Source organism: Vanacampus margaritifer, chromosome 8, assembly GCF_051991255.1.
Source record: "Vanacampus margaritifer isolate UIUO_Vmar chromosome 8, RoL_Vmar_1.0, whole genome shotgun sequence".
Taxonomy (NCBI): Eukaryota; Metazoa; Chordata; class Actinopteri; order Syngnathiformes; family Syngnathidae; genus Vanacampus; species Vanacampus margaritifer.
Genome location: NC_135439.1, coordinates 20,829,623 through 20,848,168, shown reverse-complemented (window position 1 = coordinate 20,848,168; position 18,546 = coordinate 20,829,623). Strand labels below are relative to the sequence as shown.

General features: G+C 41.5%; 1 protein-coding gene across 1 annotated transcript in view; it reads right to left on the bottom strand.

Moving 5' to 3' along the window:
- Positions 1-3,358: 3,358 nt before the first annotated feature.
- The window catches only part of adamts9 (ADAM metallopeptidase with thrombospondin type 1 motif, 9), a 52,100-nt gene continuing 36,912 nt past the window's right edge, over positions 3,359-18,546 (bottom strand). Inside the window, exons 29-39 of the mRNA XM_077574099.1 lie at positions 13,793-13,963; positions 11,631-11,807; positions 7,925-8,095; positions 7,633-7,827; positions 7,226-7,355; positions 6,886-6,980; positions 6,363-6,457; positions 6,158-6,291; positions 5,660-5,751; positions 4,629-4,733; positions 3,359-3,559 (exon numbers count right to left, since the gene is read on the bottom strand). Of these exons, the coding sequence (XP_077430225.1) occupies positions 3,470-3,559; positions 4,629-4,733; positions 5,660-5,751; positions 6,158-6,291; positions 6,363-6,457; positions 6,886-6,980; positions 7,226-7,355; positions 7,633-7,827; positions 7,925-8,095; positions 11,631-11,807; positions 13,793-13,963 (1,455 nt within the window). The 3' untranslated portion in view covers positions 3,359-3,469. The remainder of the gene's footprint in view (positions 3,560-4,628; positions 4,734-5,659; positions 5,752-6,157; positions 6,292-6,362; positions 6,458-6,885; positions 6,981-7,225; positions 7,356-7,632; positions 7,828-7,924; positions 8,096-11,630; positions 11,808-13,792; positions 13,964-18,546) is intronic.

Genomic DNA, 18,546 nt, shown 5'->3' with positions numbered 1-18,546 from the left:
CATGACATCTTTATGTCTGTATAACATAAATCATGCTTTTCATATGGAAATGCTAATTTTTTGTTCACAAATCATGCACATGTGACAGATTTTAAAGCCTATGAACAAATCTCTTGATACTGCATTGGAATTTATGGTCCAAGCTCATAAACTGTACATTCACAAGACAAGGTATAATAAATATTAGCATTTGAAATAAAGCATACATTACACTGCAGAGTATACAACTGAAGTGATGCATTTACAGATACCTGATTAACGTGTGACAATTGCATAAAAACGAGATAAATACATTTCAATATTCCAATAATCCCTTCATCTGTGTCACCTGAGAGCCTGCTGGCCTGAAGTGAAATATTGGTGCAATGTGTAACAAAATGTTTCTGTCCCATCTCCTTTTGATATGATGGCAGGTTTCCATACAACTGTGCTACATTTTTGCTCCATCTTCCCTTTATGGATTATTTGAGAAATGAGAGGTATGAAATCATAAAACACAGTGAGTGTACCATGACTGGTTCAAAAAGGACAATAAGAGACAGGTGATAAGCAAGAACATCAAACGAACATGTTGGACATTCACAATAAAGTACAATAGAGTACAGAAGGTAACAGTTGACATAATTTACGTGGAAAGATCTCACGCTGCTAGAACTACTTGTGAGGTCTCTCCGAGGACGGGGCTGTGGAGAACATCTGCAGGGTATCTACTGGGGTTTTATTGGGCGGAGGTGAAATCCTTCTTTCAAGCTACACCAGTGAAGATAACCTGTGTGTTCTCTCAAAGCCCATTGCTTTACTTTGTCATGCTACCTGACACGGATGCCAGAACGTAGAGGAATTTGTTGCACATTGTGTCTGGAAATGTAATATCCAACCATCTTTCGACTGGTGTTTCCGTCTGTTTGTTTATGCCTATGCATTTCTCCTCCTCTCTTTAACTGATCACAATACAGCACCAAAAAACATTTGAAAATGCATGTCAGGTACAACAAAGTAATGAAATGCGCCTGCTAGGGAATTGCGACTTGTTAGGCTTGTGACTGTGTGAAGTTTGGAGAAGGTCCTTGCCTTGTCTGTTCCAGCATGACTGTTCCCCAGTGCGTAAAGCAAGGCACATAAAAATACGCTTGGATGAGTTCAGTGGAATTTGAGAAAATTGGCCTCAGTTCCTCAAACATCCATCTATGTACTTTCTAAACCAGTTGCCCGTCCATATCAGGGTCACATGTGAGCTGCAGCCTATCAAAGCTTACTCTGGGCAAGAGGCTCGGTACACCCTGAACTGGTCGCCAGCCATCACCATTCACTCAAACAGAACGGACAACGGTTCCCACATACATACTCACTTACAGAATCATTTTCCCACATATCGACAAACCCCAACTCCAATCAATTTGAGATGTTGTGTAAAATGTAAATAAAATCTAGGGACGGGCAAGTCAATGCCAATAGCAGGCCTTATTTCAAGGTGGAATCTGATATCAGTATTGGTTGCCCTCTTGTAGCCTGTTTATAATCAGGAATTAGAAATTAGAAGAATAGAAAAGTCCTATTATTTTCATGTAATCATAAGGAAACACGCTATATTGGGATTTTCAGGTCTCTCTGTGAAATTATTTGTCATTGTTTTTTTTTTTGGGGGGGGTGGATTTTATACATCAAAAGCACTATAGTGGTATCAGTACTTGGTGTTAGTATCGGCGACTACTCATGAGTTGAGTAGTTGTACTGGTATCAATCAGTCTGACAAAAAGTGGTATTGAACATTCCTAGTAAAAACTGAATTTGATCATTGGAAAATTCTTATCAAGCTACTGTATATTCATTTGAATATACTCCAAAGGCAAGATGTCAAATGTTCAAACTGATTAACGCCAGCCAAGAGACATAGTCTCTCCAGCGTGTCCTGGGTTGTCCCCGGAACACCTCTCCAGGAAAGCGTCCAGGAGGCATCCGAACCAGGTGTGCGAGGCACCTCAACTGGTTCCTCTCAAAGCGGAGGAGTAGCAGCTCGACACTGAGTCCCTCCCGGATGACCGAGCTTCTCACCTCATCTCTAAAGGAGAGCCCGGACAACCTGCGGAGGAAACTCATTTCGGCCGCTTGCATCCGGGATCTTTCGGTCACGACCCACAACTCGTGACCATAGGAGAGGCTAGGTACGTAGATTGATGGGTAAATCGAGAAATCCTTCTTTACCACAACGGACCGATACAGAGTCCGGATCACTGCAGACGCTGTACCGATCCCTTTCCCTTATTCACATACACAATGCGCACATTGATGACACATCCACAGACAGAGAGAGGGGAATTCAAACCCAAATCCTATCTGAAAACAACTGGTCAGAGTTCCCAATATGAACAGCTAAGGTGTTAATCTACTAATTAAAAAGTGTTTCAGTCATAAATGGTCAAATAAAAAGGCTATTAGAAAGATATTTTTGGGCAAATGTTTATATTAATATGAAAACCCCTCAATAAAGTTCAAGTAGAAAAATAATTGCCATTGTATTCTGTTTTTATTTTTTGCTTGTTATGTTTTACACAACATCCCAACTTTATTGGAATTGGAGTTTGTACTTCCTGTTCATATAATAGCCATGTGTCCCCCCAATTTTTGTCTATATAGGTTAGGGTTCTAGGCTAAGATTACACAAATGATAAATTGCCTTGCAGTGACTCCTTCACAGCTACATAAACATAACTTGCTGTACGCCTCCTGAACACTCACCCAGATGTCTTCATCTTAAATTTCATTTACCTATTAAAGTCATATTCAACTGCCAAGTGCGTATTTGTGTGGAGGCAATGCAGCAACAAATTATTCATGGTATTCTATTAATTAGCAGCTGATCAAAAGTATTCACACATATAAATAAAGATGACTTGACTTGGTGTTGATAAAGCACATTATGAAAATCACTATCACAATTGGGTTTATATCAGAATGAATGTCAATGTAGTGCCTGAACTGACTCAACAGTTTTATGCACAAATAAGATAATCAGAGAACCATGCACCATCTCTGAATGGACATATTCCTAACATGCATCATATAGAGGCATAAAATGTGTAATTATCTAAAAATAAAAGGCACACTCTGGCAAAACAACATTGTGTGTTACTTCACAATAAAAAAGTAATAATAGAAGTAGGCCTACAATAAATAAGACATATACACATATCCTTATTTACAGCTATTACAACACATTATACGACACAAGGTAAACAAAAACCAAAAAGAGGTCATGTGATGGGCGGATTTGTGCTGTTTGATGGACGTAGCACCAAAATGGAAGGAGATCCTGACGAGCACCTAACTGACCAACACAGTCAGCGGCATGACAACATTTTTAGGAAATGCAGGACAAGGCCAGCCACAGGCTTTGAGTAATAGAGAAAATTGGTTATATTATGTTACATGTTACATATGTGAATGTAGATACCCAACACTTGTGCGCGATCTAGGCCACTGTAATGTGCAGAATGGAAGCTGACGCTGGAGAACATTTGCCACAGTAGCCTCCACATGTTCCTAACACTCTGCTGCCATCCTGAGGACATAAAAGTAACAACATCAGTTAAGTTCCACTGCACAGTCTTAATGATACTTTACTCACTGCATGTGAGTAATAAAGTGCTAGTTTATTTCATGATAATACGTAATCATTTGAAAACATTGTTTGTTCTAGAGACAATCCAAACTGCACAGCATTATACAGGTGGCCCAAATATTTTAAACCATCTGGCAGAGCCATGCAGACGTACGTCATCATCATCATCATCATCATCATCATCATCAAATATTGCCAAATTAATACCAACATCTAGCAAGCTGCTTCACAGTATATGATCCTTCCCCACCGCAAAAAAAAACAAAACACAAGTGGCATCATGTACTGTACATGCACCACAAATGGTGGTCTGAAACAAACAAAACCACAAAGGAAACGGTAGCACCAAAGCACCGTCCATCAACATGTAAGGCATTGTGAACAGGGAGATTCCTGTCTGGTCTCCTTTGGAGTATCCGCCCCTCCTCCCCACACAACCTGCCTTTATTTAAAGTGCCTGCGATGGCCAGATTGAAACGACTGGCTATGGATATTAAACTGTGAACATCTTGGCATCTCTGCTGCCTAAAAGTCTTGCCAAGACCCTGAGTCCTTAAGCTTGATCCTCGTATGAAAAGCAAATGGTGGGTGGGCACTTGACAGAGCAGCTGCCTAATAAGGGTCTTTTCGCCGCTTGTTTATGGGGACAAGCTCTTGGACTACAGAATCTATTCAAAAGCAGTCAGACTGAAAAGGGTAGGAAGAAGGAAGAAAATGCTTTCGAAGGTCAAGCTAAAATTTATGGTCAAGGCTTGAAAAAAAAAAAGACACCTTGATTCAATCTAAAGAACCATATGCTAGTTGGGGGGGTGCCAGGACAATATGAAAGTTAGAAGATGTTATGCATTTTATTGAGTAAAATAAGAATTTGATCCCCTAAAGGCTCCCTTAAAAAGCAATTCTGGCTTCTACAGATTGGCTGGTTTGGTACCGATACTGTTCACCATTAAAGACAACTGCCGGTAAATGAAAGGATCTCCCCCTTGAGACACTGTCTGTTATACAATACCTGTGATTTCCTTATATCAGCCACAGCATAATTGCCTTGGGAGGTCCACGAGGTGTCTGCAGCCACTTTAAAACCCGTCCCTGAGAGGTTGATGCTGAAGCGCCCCTGAAAGTACCAGAAACACAATAAGTAAATTATCACAAAATGTCTGCATAAAGTGAACTTATTTCTGATTGGCCATATGAATGCAAGATGTTCAAGAATCATTGGGAAGTGAACACATGTTGTGCACTTCTAGTTTTGCATGCAGCATTCACACAAAAACATTTTGTACATATTTTCTAGTCCAGTATATCGGTTATTTTTCCTTCTGTCTATCATCGTGGTGTTTTATGTCCCTGCAAGTCTCACTTAAAAAGCATGTACAATACAAAGTAAAGAAAACAAATAATTACACTGTATAGAAATCAGTCATTAAGTGAGTTGTTAATGGCAGGAAAAAAATCGAGAGCATATTAGTAAATTGCGCAAACATCATAATTAAAAAGGACATACAGTAGTAAATCATATAGATAAAATCTATACTGTATGATATAAATAGTGTTACAATACTCACATGTCAAATACTCCCCCAGGGGAGGGAAATAATGTCGTTAAACTACTAAAGACAGTCCTTAGTAGGATACAGTGCAATTGTACAGAACAGCAAACAACCTCAATATTTAACATGTATAGAAGAATGATGTAATCTCTGACATTTTCATTGAAAATTGAGCATTATTATCTTTAGAAATAATATTTTTTATGCAGCTCTTCTATATGAACTCATTTTTAAAAAGTTCACATTTACAGGACAGGAAGTTGAAATACCCTCATCACTAAAAGAATGCAATCGAACCATCTTTTTTTCTCTATATCATTTACCCCTATTAGGATCACGAGTGAGATGGAACATATTCCAGCTGACTTTGAGCGAGAGGTGGATGCACCTTGAACTGGTCGCCAGCCAGTCACAGCAATGTAAACAGGACATGCATTATTGTAGATGGATGATGGCTAAAGGACTCTTCTCAACAGCTTGTTTTACTCACCTGTGGACATTGGGAGGCGCTGTAGCAGTCCCCTGCTGTGCCAAATGGAACCCTGTTGCCTTCAGGAGTCAATGCAAACTGCCAATCTGTAGCTAAATGATTGAGAATGGAGAAAATATGCCGTGATGCAAAAGTTGAATACCACAAGGATTAAGCCGAGCCTTTTTTATTCAAAATCTTTAGTTTGGTCAGCACTTGTATTTTTAGGGTCTGCAATATCAGTGTAACAGGATCTTGGCCACCCCAGCCTTGTAATTGTATGTTGTTTAAATGAACATTGAAGACATCTTGAGTCCATTAACCCTTCATGAGCATGGGTGTAATTAAATGGCAGGGGATGTTCTTATTTGAGAGTGAGGCAGGATGCTTTAAAGTTTGATCACATATAGTGAGAGTGATGGTATACATTCCCATAATTATCTCAGGATGTTGTTTTGTTTGTGGCACCCTCATTAAGAGCTGTGAAGCTGCACTAATGTGCATGGGCTACTGACTCACTGATGATGCTCATCTTGCTCAGGTCCAGGCGGACCTTGGAGAAGGTGGTGAAGCCCGCAGCAGAGTAGTCTCTGCGGCAGTTGCAGTCTTCTCTTCTGGACCCGTTGGATGGACACTGGGAGGGGTCATTGAGTCTGCAAACGTGCAAACACAAACACCTGAGATCTGTTTTACATTTACAGGCTGCTCTTAGCTTGCAGTTTACCTGAAGCCAAAGATCTCAGAAAAATTCTCCCCCTCTCCTGTTGTCAAGGTGATATACTCCCGTGGATTCTCTGTCTGCATTCCTGCACAGTAGACCTGAGGATAAAAAATAAAGAGTAATAGGGAAAGGAGGAGGACAAAATACGTTACTGAAATATAAAATGAAAGCAAAGGATCTTGAGAAGACAAAATCCTCAAAAAGACCTAATTCTTTTATTTTCTAAACAGGTGAACAGCTGGCAAGACTTCAAAATGCATTCTGTGGCATTTCCTCCAACAGTGTTACACAATATGCAGCAGCCAACAGTTGGAATTTCACAAAAGAGACAAACACATAAGACCACTTGGACACTGTAACACTGTTGTTTTCTCTAGTACTGAAAACAATTCATTTCCATATCTCAGCTGTTATGATTCTCAATATTTATGTGATTAGAGGAGTGCTAATATTTATGATTTTGTATTTTCTTGCATTATAAGGAATTTATTTATTTTATACATTTGAAGAAAACTAAACAATTTACCTTGAGAGTACTTCCTTGAATATTCAGTAAATGTTCACCATCTGGGAGCATGCCATTCATGTGCTGAACCACCTGGCAGCTAGAAGGCAAATGGCCTTGGGATGGGGGAAAAAAAAGAAGAGATGTAACTTTAGGTAGGCAACTAAATAGACATTATTAAAATCACCCTAAATGAGATACTATAATATTAAACATTATCAGGGCTGGACTGGCATTTTGGCATACAGGGCAGATGCCCGGTGGGCCGGTGTCTTTTGGGGCCGATGTGGTTCTATTCTATTATTATTTCCCTCCATTTTACCGCAAAAGACCGACCCACAACTTGAGAAAAAAAACTCACAGCTCAGGTTTCTGCAGACTTTCCTGGCTTCTGGCATGGCATGGACGGAGCATTTATCGCTTTGCTGGTCATCTGTTTTCACACACTGCACCACTCTTTCCATCACTCCATCTCCACAGCTCTCTGAGCACTAAAAAGGAGGCGGAAGTGTGGAAGTAGGTGAAATGAGATCTTATCTGTATTTTTGTCATTTTAAGATCCGGTCCATGCCAGTTTTATGCAGGGAGGTTTAGGAGTCAGATTTATTTGATTCTTTTTTATCTGTGGTTTGATGCAATCATCAAAACTTAAATACGCAACACTCAAAAGGAAAGCATCGACAAATTTATGCAATTAAAATATTTTCTATAAATCACATTCATGAATTCTAATAAAATAGCAGACTGCAATATATCAGGTTTACTCACTGGTCCCCATGTTCCAACCCTCCACTCATGCAGAGGTGGACAAGGCTCCTGATGACACGGCATATATTTCTCAGGGGGGGTCCCTGGACAGTTGGAAAGAGACTGATGACCATACTCATAGTTATCAATCTCTATGTGCACCTCGCTGCAGGAGATCCGACGCTGGCGGTAGCCCTGGCCACAGCTGACTGAGCACTGGGAAATATAATAAATAAAGATAAAATAAAGATTTGATTTGAAGATGATGGTTAACACGAGCCCTTCGTTTGTATTGTATTGTATTAAGATTCACCTCAGTCCATTCTCCTGTGATCCAAACAAATTCACAGGCTTGGACATTACAGCTCTCTATATCTGGAGGTCGGATTTGGTTCACGCAGTATATTTCATGGACCTTCTGCTTGTGGTGGTCCACACATTTTAAGTCTCGTCTTCTGTGGCCTGATCCACATGATTTACTGCACTACAGTGGAGACAAAGGACAAGGATTTTATTTTAACTAACAAGTAAACAACCGTTTTATTGGCAAGGCAAGGAAGCTTTATCTATACGGCACATTTCATTTCACAAGGCAAAAACACAACACAAATTGAAATCAATGAGTTCTCGATAAGAAGAACCAAAACAGAGAACATGACCAAGACCTGATAGATGACACAATAGTGGATTTTATAGAAATGTCTTTTATCTTCCAAGATCTTGCACAGAAGAAAGGATTTATGTTGCTGTCCAATCATTATATAAGAGACTCGCGGAAGCTCTACGTGCGTCACATACAGCTGCAGCTGATTCCAGCTGGGCTTCATCGCTTCATGCGCAGGACTCATGTCAAACAAGTGAAATACCTGGAAATGTTATTGAGCTGTGCAGCTGTTCTGAGGAATGGGAATGAGCTAACCCTTCACAACACTGACCCGCCGGCTACTTTGATAAAAGTGACGAGAGACTTGTGGATAAGTACATTTTCAAAATATGTCTGATCATTATTCATTACATGATGAGTGGTTTCAGATTGAAAGCAAATTCCGCATCTGTGAGGAAACTCACCCCAATGCAATTGGCCTGTTGCAAAGGATCTCTATCTGTATCAAGATAATCTCTTGATTTTCCTATAAAACTGACACAACTTCATGTTGGATTCACAATTTAGTTCTCAGGTTCAAACCAATGTACTTGAGGTGGTTTGGACGGCGCTTTTAGTCCTGAATCACTTATAGCCTTCACATTAGCCTTTTTTTATGGGTGTGTGAAGCAATTTCAAAATATTTTGTGATTAAGGGATATGTAAATAAACTTGACTTTAAAATGTTAACAGGTTACATAAATTGAGACCCACCCACCTTTTAAAGCAGGGATGTCAAACTCATTTTAGTTCAGGGGCCACTTTCACCCAAATTTCAAGTGGGCGTGCCAGTTTGTCTATGTCTATAGATAACGACAGGTCAAAATACTTCCTGTTTTTTTGGTGCAACTAATTACACATAGGTTCTGAAAATATTTCCATTTATTATTATTGTTGTAAAGTAATGTGAAATTTCTTAAAGGAGAATAATAATAAAAAATCTTTATAATAATATGTTCTATGCAGTCCCACTAGTCTAAACACAGTATTCTGAATATTATTGCGTTTGTAGAATATGAGCTAAGCAGCCAAATACACCCATTTTAATCCATCTCAGGTTGCGGCCATTTTTTTCACAGTGCCTAACGGTTAAATTTGTGAATGTCACATGACCAAACCCAGAAAACAGGTGAGCCGTGATTGGTCATTACCTGAGCCTTTAGCTATTTTGCGAATTGCTGTTGAGTCAAAATTACATCATTATTCCTCAGGCAACGACCAATCATGGTTCACCTGTTTCCTGAGTTTGGTAATGTGACATTTTCAAGCTAGGAAGGACCAAAACTGGAAAAATTTAAAATAAATAAAACCGGATACAACAAATATTTTAAAAATGTAATAAATAAAAAATATATATAAATGGATAATAATAACAACAATATATATATATATATATATATATATATATATATATATATATATATATATATATATATATATATATATATATATATATATATATATATATGTATATATATATATATCCATAAATAGATAAACAAAAGTATTACATAAATAAATAAAAGCAAAAAATAATTGCCATGTTGCTCCGTAGCAAGTGGCCTAACCCTTGAGATGGTTAAAAACGGGTGAATTTTGCTGCTTAACTCGTATTCCACTAACACAATTTTAATCAGAATACTGTGTTTAGGATATTTTTTTTTGGGGGGGGGGGGGGGTTGACTTCCACTTTAACATAAATGAGAGCAAAGTTTTTGTATCATATCCTGAGTAACAGCCACATTTCAGAATGTCATTTAAATGGTTGTTAGTGCGCCCTCCAGGGGACAAAATTAGCAACAACCGATAATTTTAGTGAAAAAAAATGCAATTTGTGTTCTGTTCCCACGGGCCGGCGAAGCTCTCGATTTACCGGTGGTCTACATTCCTACCATCACCTATGGTCACAAGCTTTGGGACCGAAAGAACAAGATCCCGGATACAAGCAGCCGAAAGGAGTTTCCTCTGTAGGGTGTCCGGGCTCTCCTTTAGAGATAGGGTGAGAAACTCGGTCATTCGGGAGGGACTCAGGGTCGAGCCACTACTCCTCTGCATTGAGAGGAACCAGTTGAGGTGGCTCGGGCATCTGGTTCGGATGCCTCCTTGACGCCTCCCTGGAGAGGTGTTCCGGGCATGTCCCACTGGTGGGAGGCCCCAGGGACGACCCAGGACACACTGAAGAGACTTTGTCTCTCGGCTGGCCTGGGAACGCCTTGGGATCCCGCTGGAGAAGCTGGTTTAAGTGGCTGGGGAGAGGGAAGTCTGGACTTCCCTGCTGAAGCTGCTGCCCTCGCGACCCGACCCTGGATAAGCGGTAGTAAATGGCTGGATTGATGGATGGTCCTTGCGGGCTAGACAGTACACTCTGACAGACCAGTTCTGGCCCACAGGCGTTATGTTTGACAAACCTGTTTTAAAGTGATCTTACACTAGTGCTTACACTCTAATCAAATTAGATCAAGCAATCAAGTTCATTTTCACAGAACCAAATCTGTCAAGTGTAAAAACACCTGAAAAGGACACAGATGTTAACATCTAACCATTTTCACTTTAGGGTTTTGGGTTAGCTGAGGGATAGGCAAGTTCAGACCTAGAGAGTCACAATCCTGCATGTTTTTGATGTCTCCCTCCTTGAACACAGCTGAGAGGCTCCTGCAGAACGTAATGATGAGATGATGATTTGAAACACCTGGGTTTGGAGGCAGGAGACATCGAAAACATGCAGAGCTGCGGCACTCTAGGACCGAACTTGCCTATCCCTGGGTTAGCCTATCAGCCTATCAGAGGTGACTTTGAGTCAACACACGTTGACAAAAACATGCAAACTAGACACAATAAATCCATGTAAATCAACTGTATGACATGACTTTTATTTTTTATTCCTGGGCTGGTTGAGGGTGAGTATGTGAGTTTGATTAATTCATCTGGATAATAGTTGTGTTAAATTCAGTTCTTTGATTGTATACAGTGATTAAATAAAATATAAATATGTAGTTCATATTTGTGCTGCATCATTTGTGTACTGTCACTTTCATCTTTAAGACTTTGTGATGAAGCCAAGCAATGGAGATGGCACGTCCACTTTATTAGGTACACCTGCCAAGAGCATTATCCAGCCTTTCTAATGAGCCTTGCCGATTACATGACCAAAAAAAGACACTTCCTAAAGTGAAAAATGTTTTGTTGAAAAAAACAAGCCTGGTCATTTGATTCCCATCAGTGAATGAAGCAAGGAGCAGCCCTCCTCCTTTCCCCTGACTCCCGCTGCTCTAGCAGAAAAGCCCGCAGCCTTGACTCAGAACCTCATCAGAAGTTTCTCTGCAAGCTCCAACAGCAGACACAAAACACATCTGCAAGCAGAAAACGCCTTCCCTACCGTCTGCCAGTCTCCTTCTCTCCACCGGTGGCGTGAGGGACACTCAGCGACCTGGCAGCTTTGAGTAGATGGCGGGCGGGAGCGCGCGGGGCAGTCGGTCTCGAGTGGGCTCCTTCGGGTGCCAGCCTGGCAGATCACCTCCCGCCGCTGGATGCCGTCGCCGCAGGATGCTGAGCACTGGAGACAGGACAGGTACTGCATAACAACAATATCGTATTGTAACTTCACTGTGTGGACGATGATTATGTGAGTTTGATTAATTCATCTGGATAATAGTTGTGTTGAATTCAGTTCTTTGATTGTATACAGTGATTAAATAAAATATAAATATGTAGTTCATATTTGTGCTGCATCATTTGTGTACTGTCACTTTCATCTTCAAGACTTTGTGATGAAGCCAAGCAATGGAGATGACACGTCCACTTTATTAGGTACATCTGCCCTATTTAGCAAGATTTAAATAGCATCTAAACTACTGCCGTTGCAAAGATAAAAATGCCATTTCATGTGACAGAGTTAGAGACATTAATAAGTTTATTATTATGATTGTACATTAGAGTGGCATTGAACTTTGTTTTTTTTTTAGCATTGAAGTGTTTTGAGTACTTTGTTTATCTTCTTGGATGTCAGTATGATCAAAATTGAGCATTGATCAAATGTAGTTAAAAAAAAAAAAATCTACTCCTGTATCCTTAAGTGGCTGCTGAGAGAATAAAGAATAGTGAGTGATACCTTCTATTAATCTTCAACATGATGTTGCCGTCTTAAACTTGTTTTCAGTAATAAATAAACACAGACATTTATTGGATTGTATCTACTTTTCTTTTTCTCTTTACAAACAGTTGCTGTTAAAAACTCTAGTGGATTATAATATGATTTTTCACTCATTTGACTTTTCACACATTTCAACCGTCAAACCTAAATGCAGTGTGTTTAGCCATGTGTTATCATGCTGTGGGGACAATGGAGCATAATTTCCTCCTGGCCTCATTCTTGCTCTGCAGCTGTCCTGCAAAGACGCACATCCTTTCTGATGTATGAGGTACAGATGTTTTCCTGTGCTTGGATACCTCTTAGCCAGTGGGGGAAATTCACAAAGTCTACACAAGCAAGAGGTTGAAAAGATGCATAAATAGTTGGGTAGAAAAGAAAGGCAGTCATGTTCTTGAACTTGAAGTAAGTAAGCTCTAAACACAGTTGGATACAAACTCGACTTTTTACATTATTAATTTCACACAAATCTTAGGTCAAATGAATAACCTGCAAAATATCACACTTTTTTGGGTTGCGATGTGTTTTGTGGGTTGTTCATTTTGACCCAACTTGTGTTAAATGATTAACCCAATTTTGTGTTAAATGATTAATCCAAAACGTTGGGTCAGACCCTTTTTGACCCCTATTGGGTTATTTTTTTTACCCAATTGTATTCAGAGTGTATTATGTTGGTACGATCACATGAGTATATATTAGGCATAGGCAAATACCGATTGTAGGTATCATATCGGGCTGAGACTGGCCTAATTTTAAGGTATCTGAATCTTCGCAATAAGAGATAAGCAGCAAAATCCAGCCATTTTTAATCAATATCAGAAGGTGGCCATTTGACCACTTGCTGTCGAGTGAAAATTACATCATACTGTAGTTGCTCAGGTCTCAGGTAACAACCAATCACAGCTCAGCTTCAGAAAACAGGTGAGCCGTGATTAGTTGATGCCTGAGCACTGTGCAACTCTGATGTCATCTTCAGTTGACAGCAAGTTGATGGATAAAAACGGCTGGATTTTGCTGCATAACTCAAAAACCCACAAATGCAATATTAATCAGAATGTCATGTTTAGACTAGTGAGGTCACATATAACATATTATTGTCAAGAAATGTTTAAGGTTGACTTTCCAATTAAGGCAACAAAAAAAAAAATCTGACATCAAGTAAGTCCTCCTCAGCATTAGTTAGCGCTATACTGTGACAGTTTGAGATGTCAGCGAATGTGCAGAAAGTCAGTCTAAAGGATGTTGCCTGCTCAGACCACATCTAAAAACTGGTGCAGGTAGTCTAACGCAATTTTTGTGAATTTGATTGGTATATATAATAAAGTCTAAAAATGAATGAGGCCTCACATTATGAATATGAAATGTTTTATGGGAATGTGAAAGAAGCCTACCGCATCCCAACTGCCAGTCTTCCACTTGGGACAGCGGCCACCTCGGCAGCGCCTCTGCTTTCTGGGTTTGGGGCTCAAGTGCTGGCAATTTTCATCTTCAACAGAGAGGTCTGGGCTGGTCAAACAGCGAACCTTGCGGGACTTGAAGCCTCTTCCGCAAGAGGCTGAACACTGCAAGATATCAAGAACAGTATATAAATGAATTAATTAATAAATAATAAATTAATTAAAAAATATATATCAAAAGCTATTTTTGGACTCTGAAAGACAACAAACGCAGACGCAGATACTGTATGTATGTATATATATATATATATATATATATATATATATATATATATATATATATATATATATATATATATATATATATATATACACGCACACACATACATACAAACAAACAAATATTTTTTTATCTTCACCATATGTTGTTGATTTGAGATTATAAAGAATTTATTTCCACAACATACAAACAAACTACTGCACAGGAATTAAACTTAGGAATTAAACAAGCAAACTGTTGTCAAAAGACTAACAAAATGAGCTACGTTGCACATTATTGTCACACAATCACAAACTAAACAAAATTCAAATAGCAGAATTTTTTAGTTAAATTTATATGGTTGAAAATGTGATGAAAGTGCAGGTGTATTTCCATGTTTCCATATTGAGTATATATATATATATATATATATATATATATATATATATATATATATATATATATATATATATAGATATATGAATTTGCATGATTCCTGCGCGATTTTTAGCGAACCAATGACAGCCTGCGTCAGATCACCCCGGCAGAACTTTCTTTCACTTCCAGGTTCACCGAGTCACCGAAAGCCTAACTTGTTGTGACAGGCAGACACTCACATACTTACACGCTCACACACATGCGCGCACACACACCGTGCAGTGTTTCAGAGGGCTGCGAAGTGGGTGTAGAGAGGGGCTGGACTGAGCTCGGATAATCACAGGGGGCGTCGTACAGCATTTGAGGATGGATGGGAAGCGACAGGCTCAGAGTTGAATGGGTACGTGGCACAGCGTGCGGTGCTGTCCCGTGCAGCAAGATAATGTACTGGACAGGAACGCCATGTGACCTTTCACCTCGTTCAGACCTCATTCATCATTGCAATGGCTAATAAAATATGGAGTTTTTTTTTAAATTATTCATCCCTTGAGGGATTTGGGCAATAAGGTTGTTAACGCTTGTGACAATAAAATATAATCATTTGTAGAAACTTGGGGACCCATTCGGTTCCACATAAAACACACTAAGTAACTGCTCACCAATATTTATTTAATATTACTGGCCAATATAAGCATAGCACATTATGAATATTTCAGATGCTGTGGCTCAAGCTGAAACAAAATTGGCCCGTGAGTAGGAAGCAGAATGTTTTTGCAATCTAGGTCATTCTCCGTCTTTTAAATCCTTTTTTTTTTTTATAAGGGGCTTTCTTGGAAATGTGCTGCGCTGAAGTGCCCTCAGAATACCCTGGGACACGCAACCACTGGGTCCAATTGAAACATCATGTGTGATAACAGTAAATGAACACCCGTGTGTAGGGTTTATTAGCTTCCCTAGGATTCTGTAATTATATGGAGCAGAACATACAACCGCACATACTGTACATGTGACTTAGACGTATGAACTCACAACAGACAAACTATTACTGTAAGACAGTGGTTCTTAACCTGGGTTTGATCAAACCTTAGAAGATCGGTGAGTCAATGTCAGAGGTTTGATGGAGGTCAAGACTCACACCTGATTCAAATGATACGCCTCGCTTGGATCACGGTATATTGATTGTCCTATCTGAGCTGCAGGGAATTTTGTGCACTCGGTAGTCGACTTGTGACTTTTGTGATGGTACATCGTGTGTTTTCTCCATCCATCCATTTTCTTAACCACTTGTCCTCACACAAGGGTCGCGGGGGGCGCTGGAGCCTATCTCAGCTGGCTTCGGGCAGTAGGCAGGCTGAACTGGTTGCCAGTCAATCGCAGGGCACACAGAGACAAACAATCATCCACACTCACAATCACACCTATGGACAATTTGGTGTGTACAATTAACCTGGCATGCATGTCTTTGGAAATGTGGGAGGAAACCGAAGCACCCGGAGAAAACCCACACAAGCACGGGGAGAACATGCACTCTCCACCCAGGAAGGCTAAAGCACGAACTCGATTTCACGTCCTTCGCACTGGAAGGCGGACGTGCCAACCAGTCAACCACCGTGACGCCATCATGTGTTTTCTTTATTATTTTAATCATTTCATACTAACTATGCTGAGCAAAGGAAGAAAGTACACAATAAATTTAGTATAGTACATTTGACTCTAAAAAAAAGACTGTTTAGTCCAAGCCTAAACTTAGTCAAATTTAGGTAGGGCTGGGTTTAATAAAAATGTAATAATCGATATTGAATCACTGATATAGATTCGTAAAACCATGAATCGCTTATTTTAATATCACCTTTTAAAGGCCACATTTTTTGTATCGGTTTTCTTGAAATTTACTGTTGAATTGAATTTAAAAGTATTATCCTACATTTATGAAAGACCTGACTTATTGCACTTTAAGACAATTTAGAATCTTTTTAATTTATATGTACAACTATTGAATTTGAATTATTGAAATATTTTCATCTCCTCCTTGCTGATGTTAATGTTTGTGTAACACTTAAGTGATTATAGGACGTGTTACTTTCATTAATAAACTAAATCATGTAATCAGCTACTGCCTCCAGAAAATTGAATGTTTGTGGAGATTTTATCATTTCCTTTATAGTCAAGAAGAATTTATGTTTTATAATTAATCAATATCAGATTGACTTTTTGACACTTGTGAATCAAAATTGAATCGATTGAGGAAATTAGAATTGATACACAGCCCTAGTCAAATTTACACTTGGAAAAAAAAAAAAAAGTACAAATATTCAAAGTAAACGTAAATGTATTGTTAGACTGGGAGCAAATTTTGTCATTTTAGAGTATTCTACAAAATGTACTGTGTGATCGGACAAATATGTGCAATATGAATTCACATGTATTTTCAGGATGGGGGAGCTTGAGGACCCAAATGCGGGAAGACAGGGCAAGGAGGCAGAGGTTCAATTTAAAAAAAAAAAAAAAAAAAAAAAAAAGAATTTTAATTACTTACAAACAAAAGGTGATCTTCCAAAGTCGAAGATAAACCAAAACATGGGGGAACTAGGCAAAAATGAATAGCATGACATGGGGAAAAGACGAGGGAAAAGACGAGGCAAAAAACGGGCAGCATGCCATGGGGAAAAACAATGAACCGACACAGACAGAGGGGAGACAGCAGACACTAACGACACAAGACACACCTGGGCAAGACACAAGTGGCTGAGGGCACTGATTGGATCACACGAGGAAGGGCAGGATCACACTTAACAAGACAAGGAAGACACACAAGGAAAACAGATCCAAACATGACAGAACCCCTCCGTCGAGGGACGGCTCCCAGACGTCTCTATAAAAAAAAAAAAGTTCAAAAACAGAGCGGGCGGAGGGGAGCACGGAGGCAGGAACCTGGCACATCCATCAGGGCCAGTCCGGGGGGCGTCTTGACACCAGACGAGGGGAGCCCGGCGGCGCCCCGACGTACGTACACCTCTTGTCCACCCTCATGGGCATGACGCCGCCATTGAAGAGGCGAAGAGACCAGGGACTGCAGCGGCCGGCGAGGCACGGGGGCTTGGGGCAGCCGTGGAGGCGGCCGGCGAGGCACGGGGGCCTGGGGCAGCCGTGGAGGCGGCCGGCGAGGCACGGGGGCCTGGGGCAGCCGTGGAGGCGGCCGGCGAGGCACGGGGGCCTGGGGCAGCCGTGGAGGCGGCCGGCGAGGCACGGGGGCCTGGGGCAGCCGTGGAGGCGGCCGGCGAGGCACGGGGACCTGGGGCAGCCGTGGAGGCGGCAGACGAGGCACGGGGACCTGGGGCAGCCGTGGAGGCGGCAGACGAGGCACGGGGACCTGGGGCAGCCGTGGAGGCGGCAGACGAGGCACGGGGACCTGGGGCAGCCGTGGAGGCGGCAGACGAGGCACGGGGACCTGGGTCTGCCGAGGCAGACGAGGCACGGGGACCTGGGTCTGCCGAGGCAGACGAGGCAAGGGGCCCTGGGTCTGCCGAGGCAGACGAGGCAAGGGGACCTGGGTCTGCCGAGGCAGACGAGGCAAGGGGACCTGGGTCTGCCGAGGCAGACGAGGCAAGGGGACCTGGGTCTGCCGAGGCAGACGAGGCAAGGGGACCTGGGTCTGCCGAGGCAGACGAGGCTCGGGGACCTGGGTCTGCCGAGGCAGACGTGGCTCGGGGACCTGGGTCTGCCGAGGCAGACGTGGCTCGGGGACCTGGGTCTGCCGAGGCAGACGTGGCTCGGGGACCTGGGTCTGCCGAGGCAGACGTGGCTCGGGGACCTGGGTCTGCCGAGGCAGACGTGGCTCGGGGACTTGGGACAGCGGCAGACGTGGCTCGGGGACTTGGGACAGCGGCAGACGTGGCTCGGGGACTTGGGACAGCGGCAGACGTGGCTCGGGGACTTGGGACAGCGGCAGACGTGGCTCCGAGCACCACCAGCCGAAGCCCAGCGACGCCCGACTCCCTCAACCAAGGACGACAGTAGGTCCATTTGGGCGGCCATGGCGTGCTGGAGCTTCTCATGGCGTGACAGGCATGCCTCCTGATTCCACAACTCGGCCTTCAGCGCTCCCGCTGGG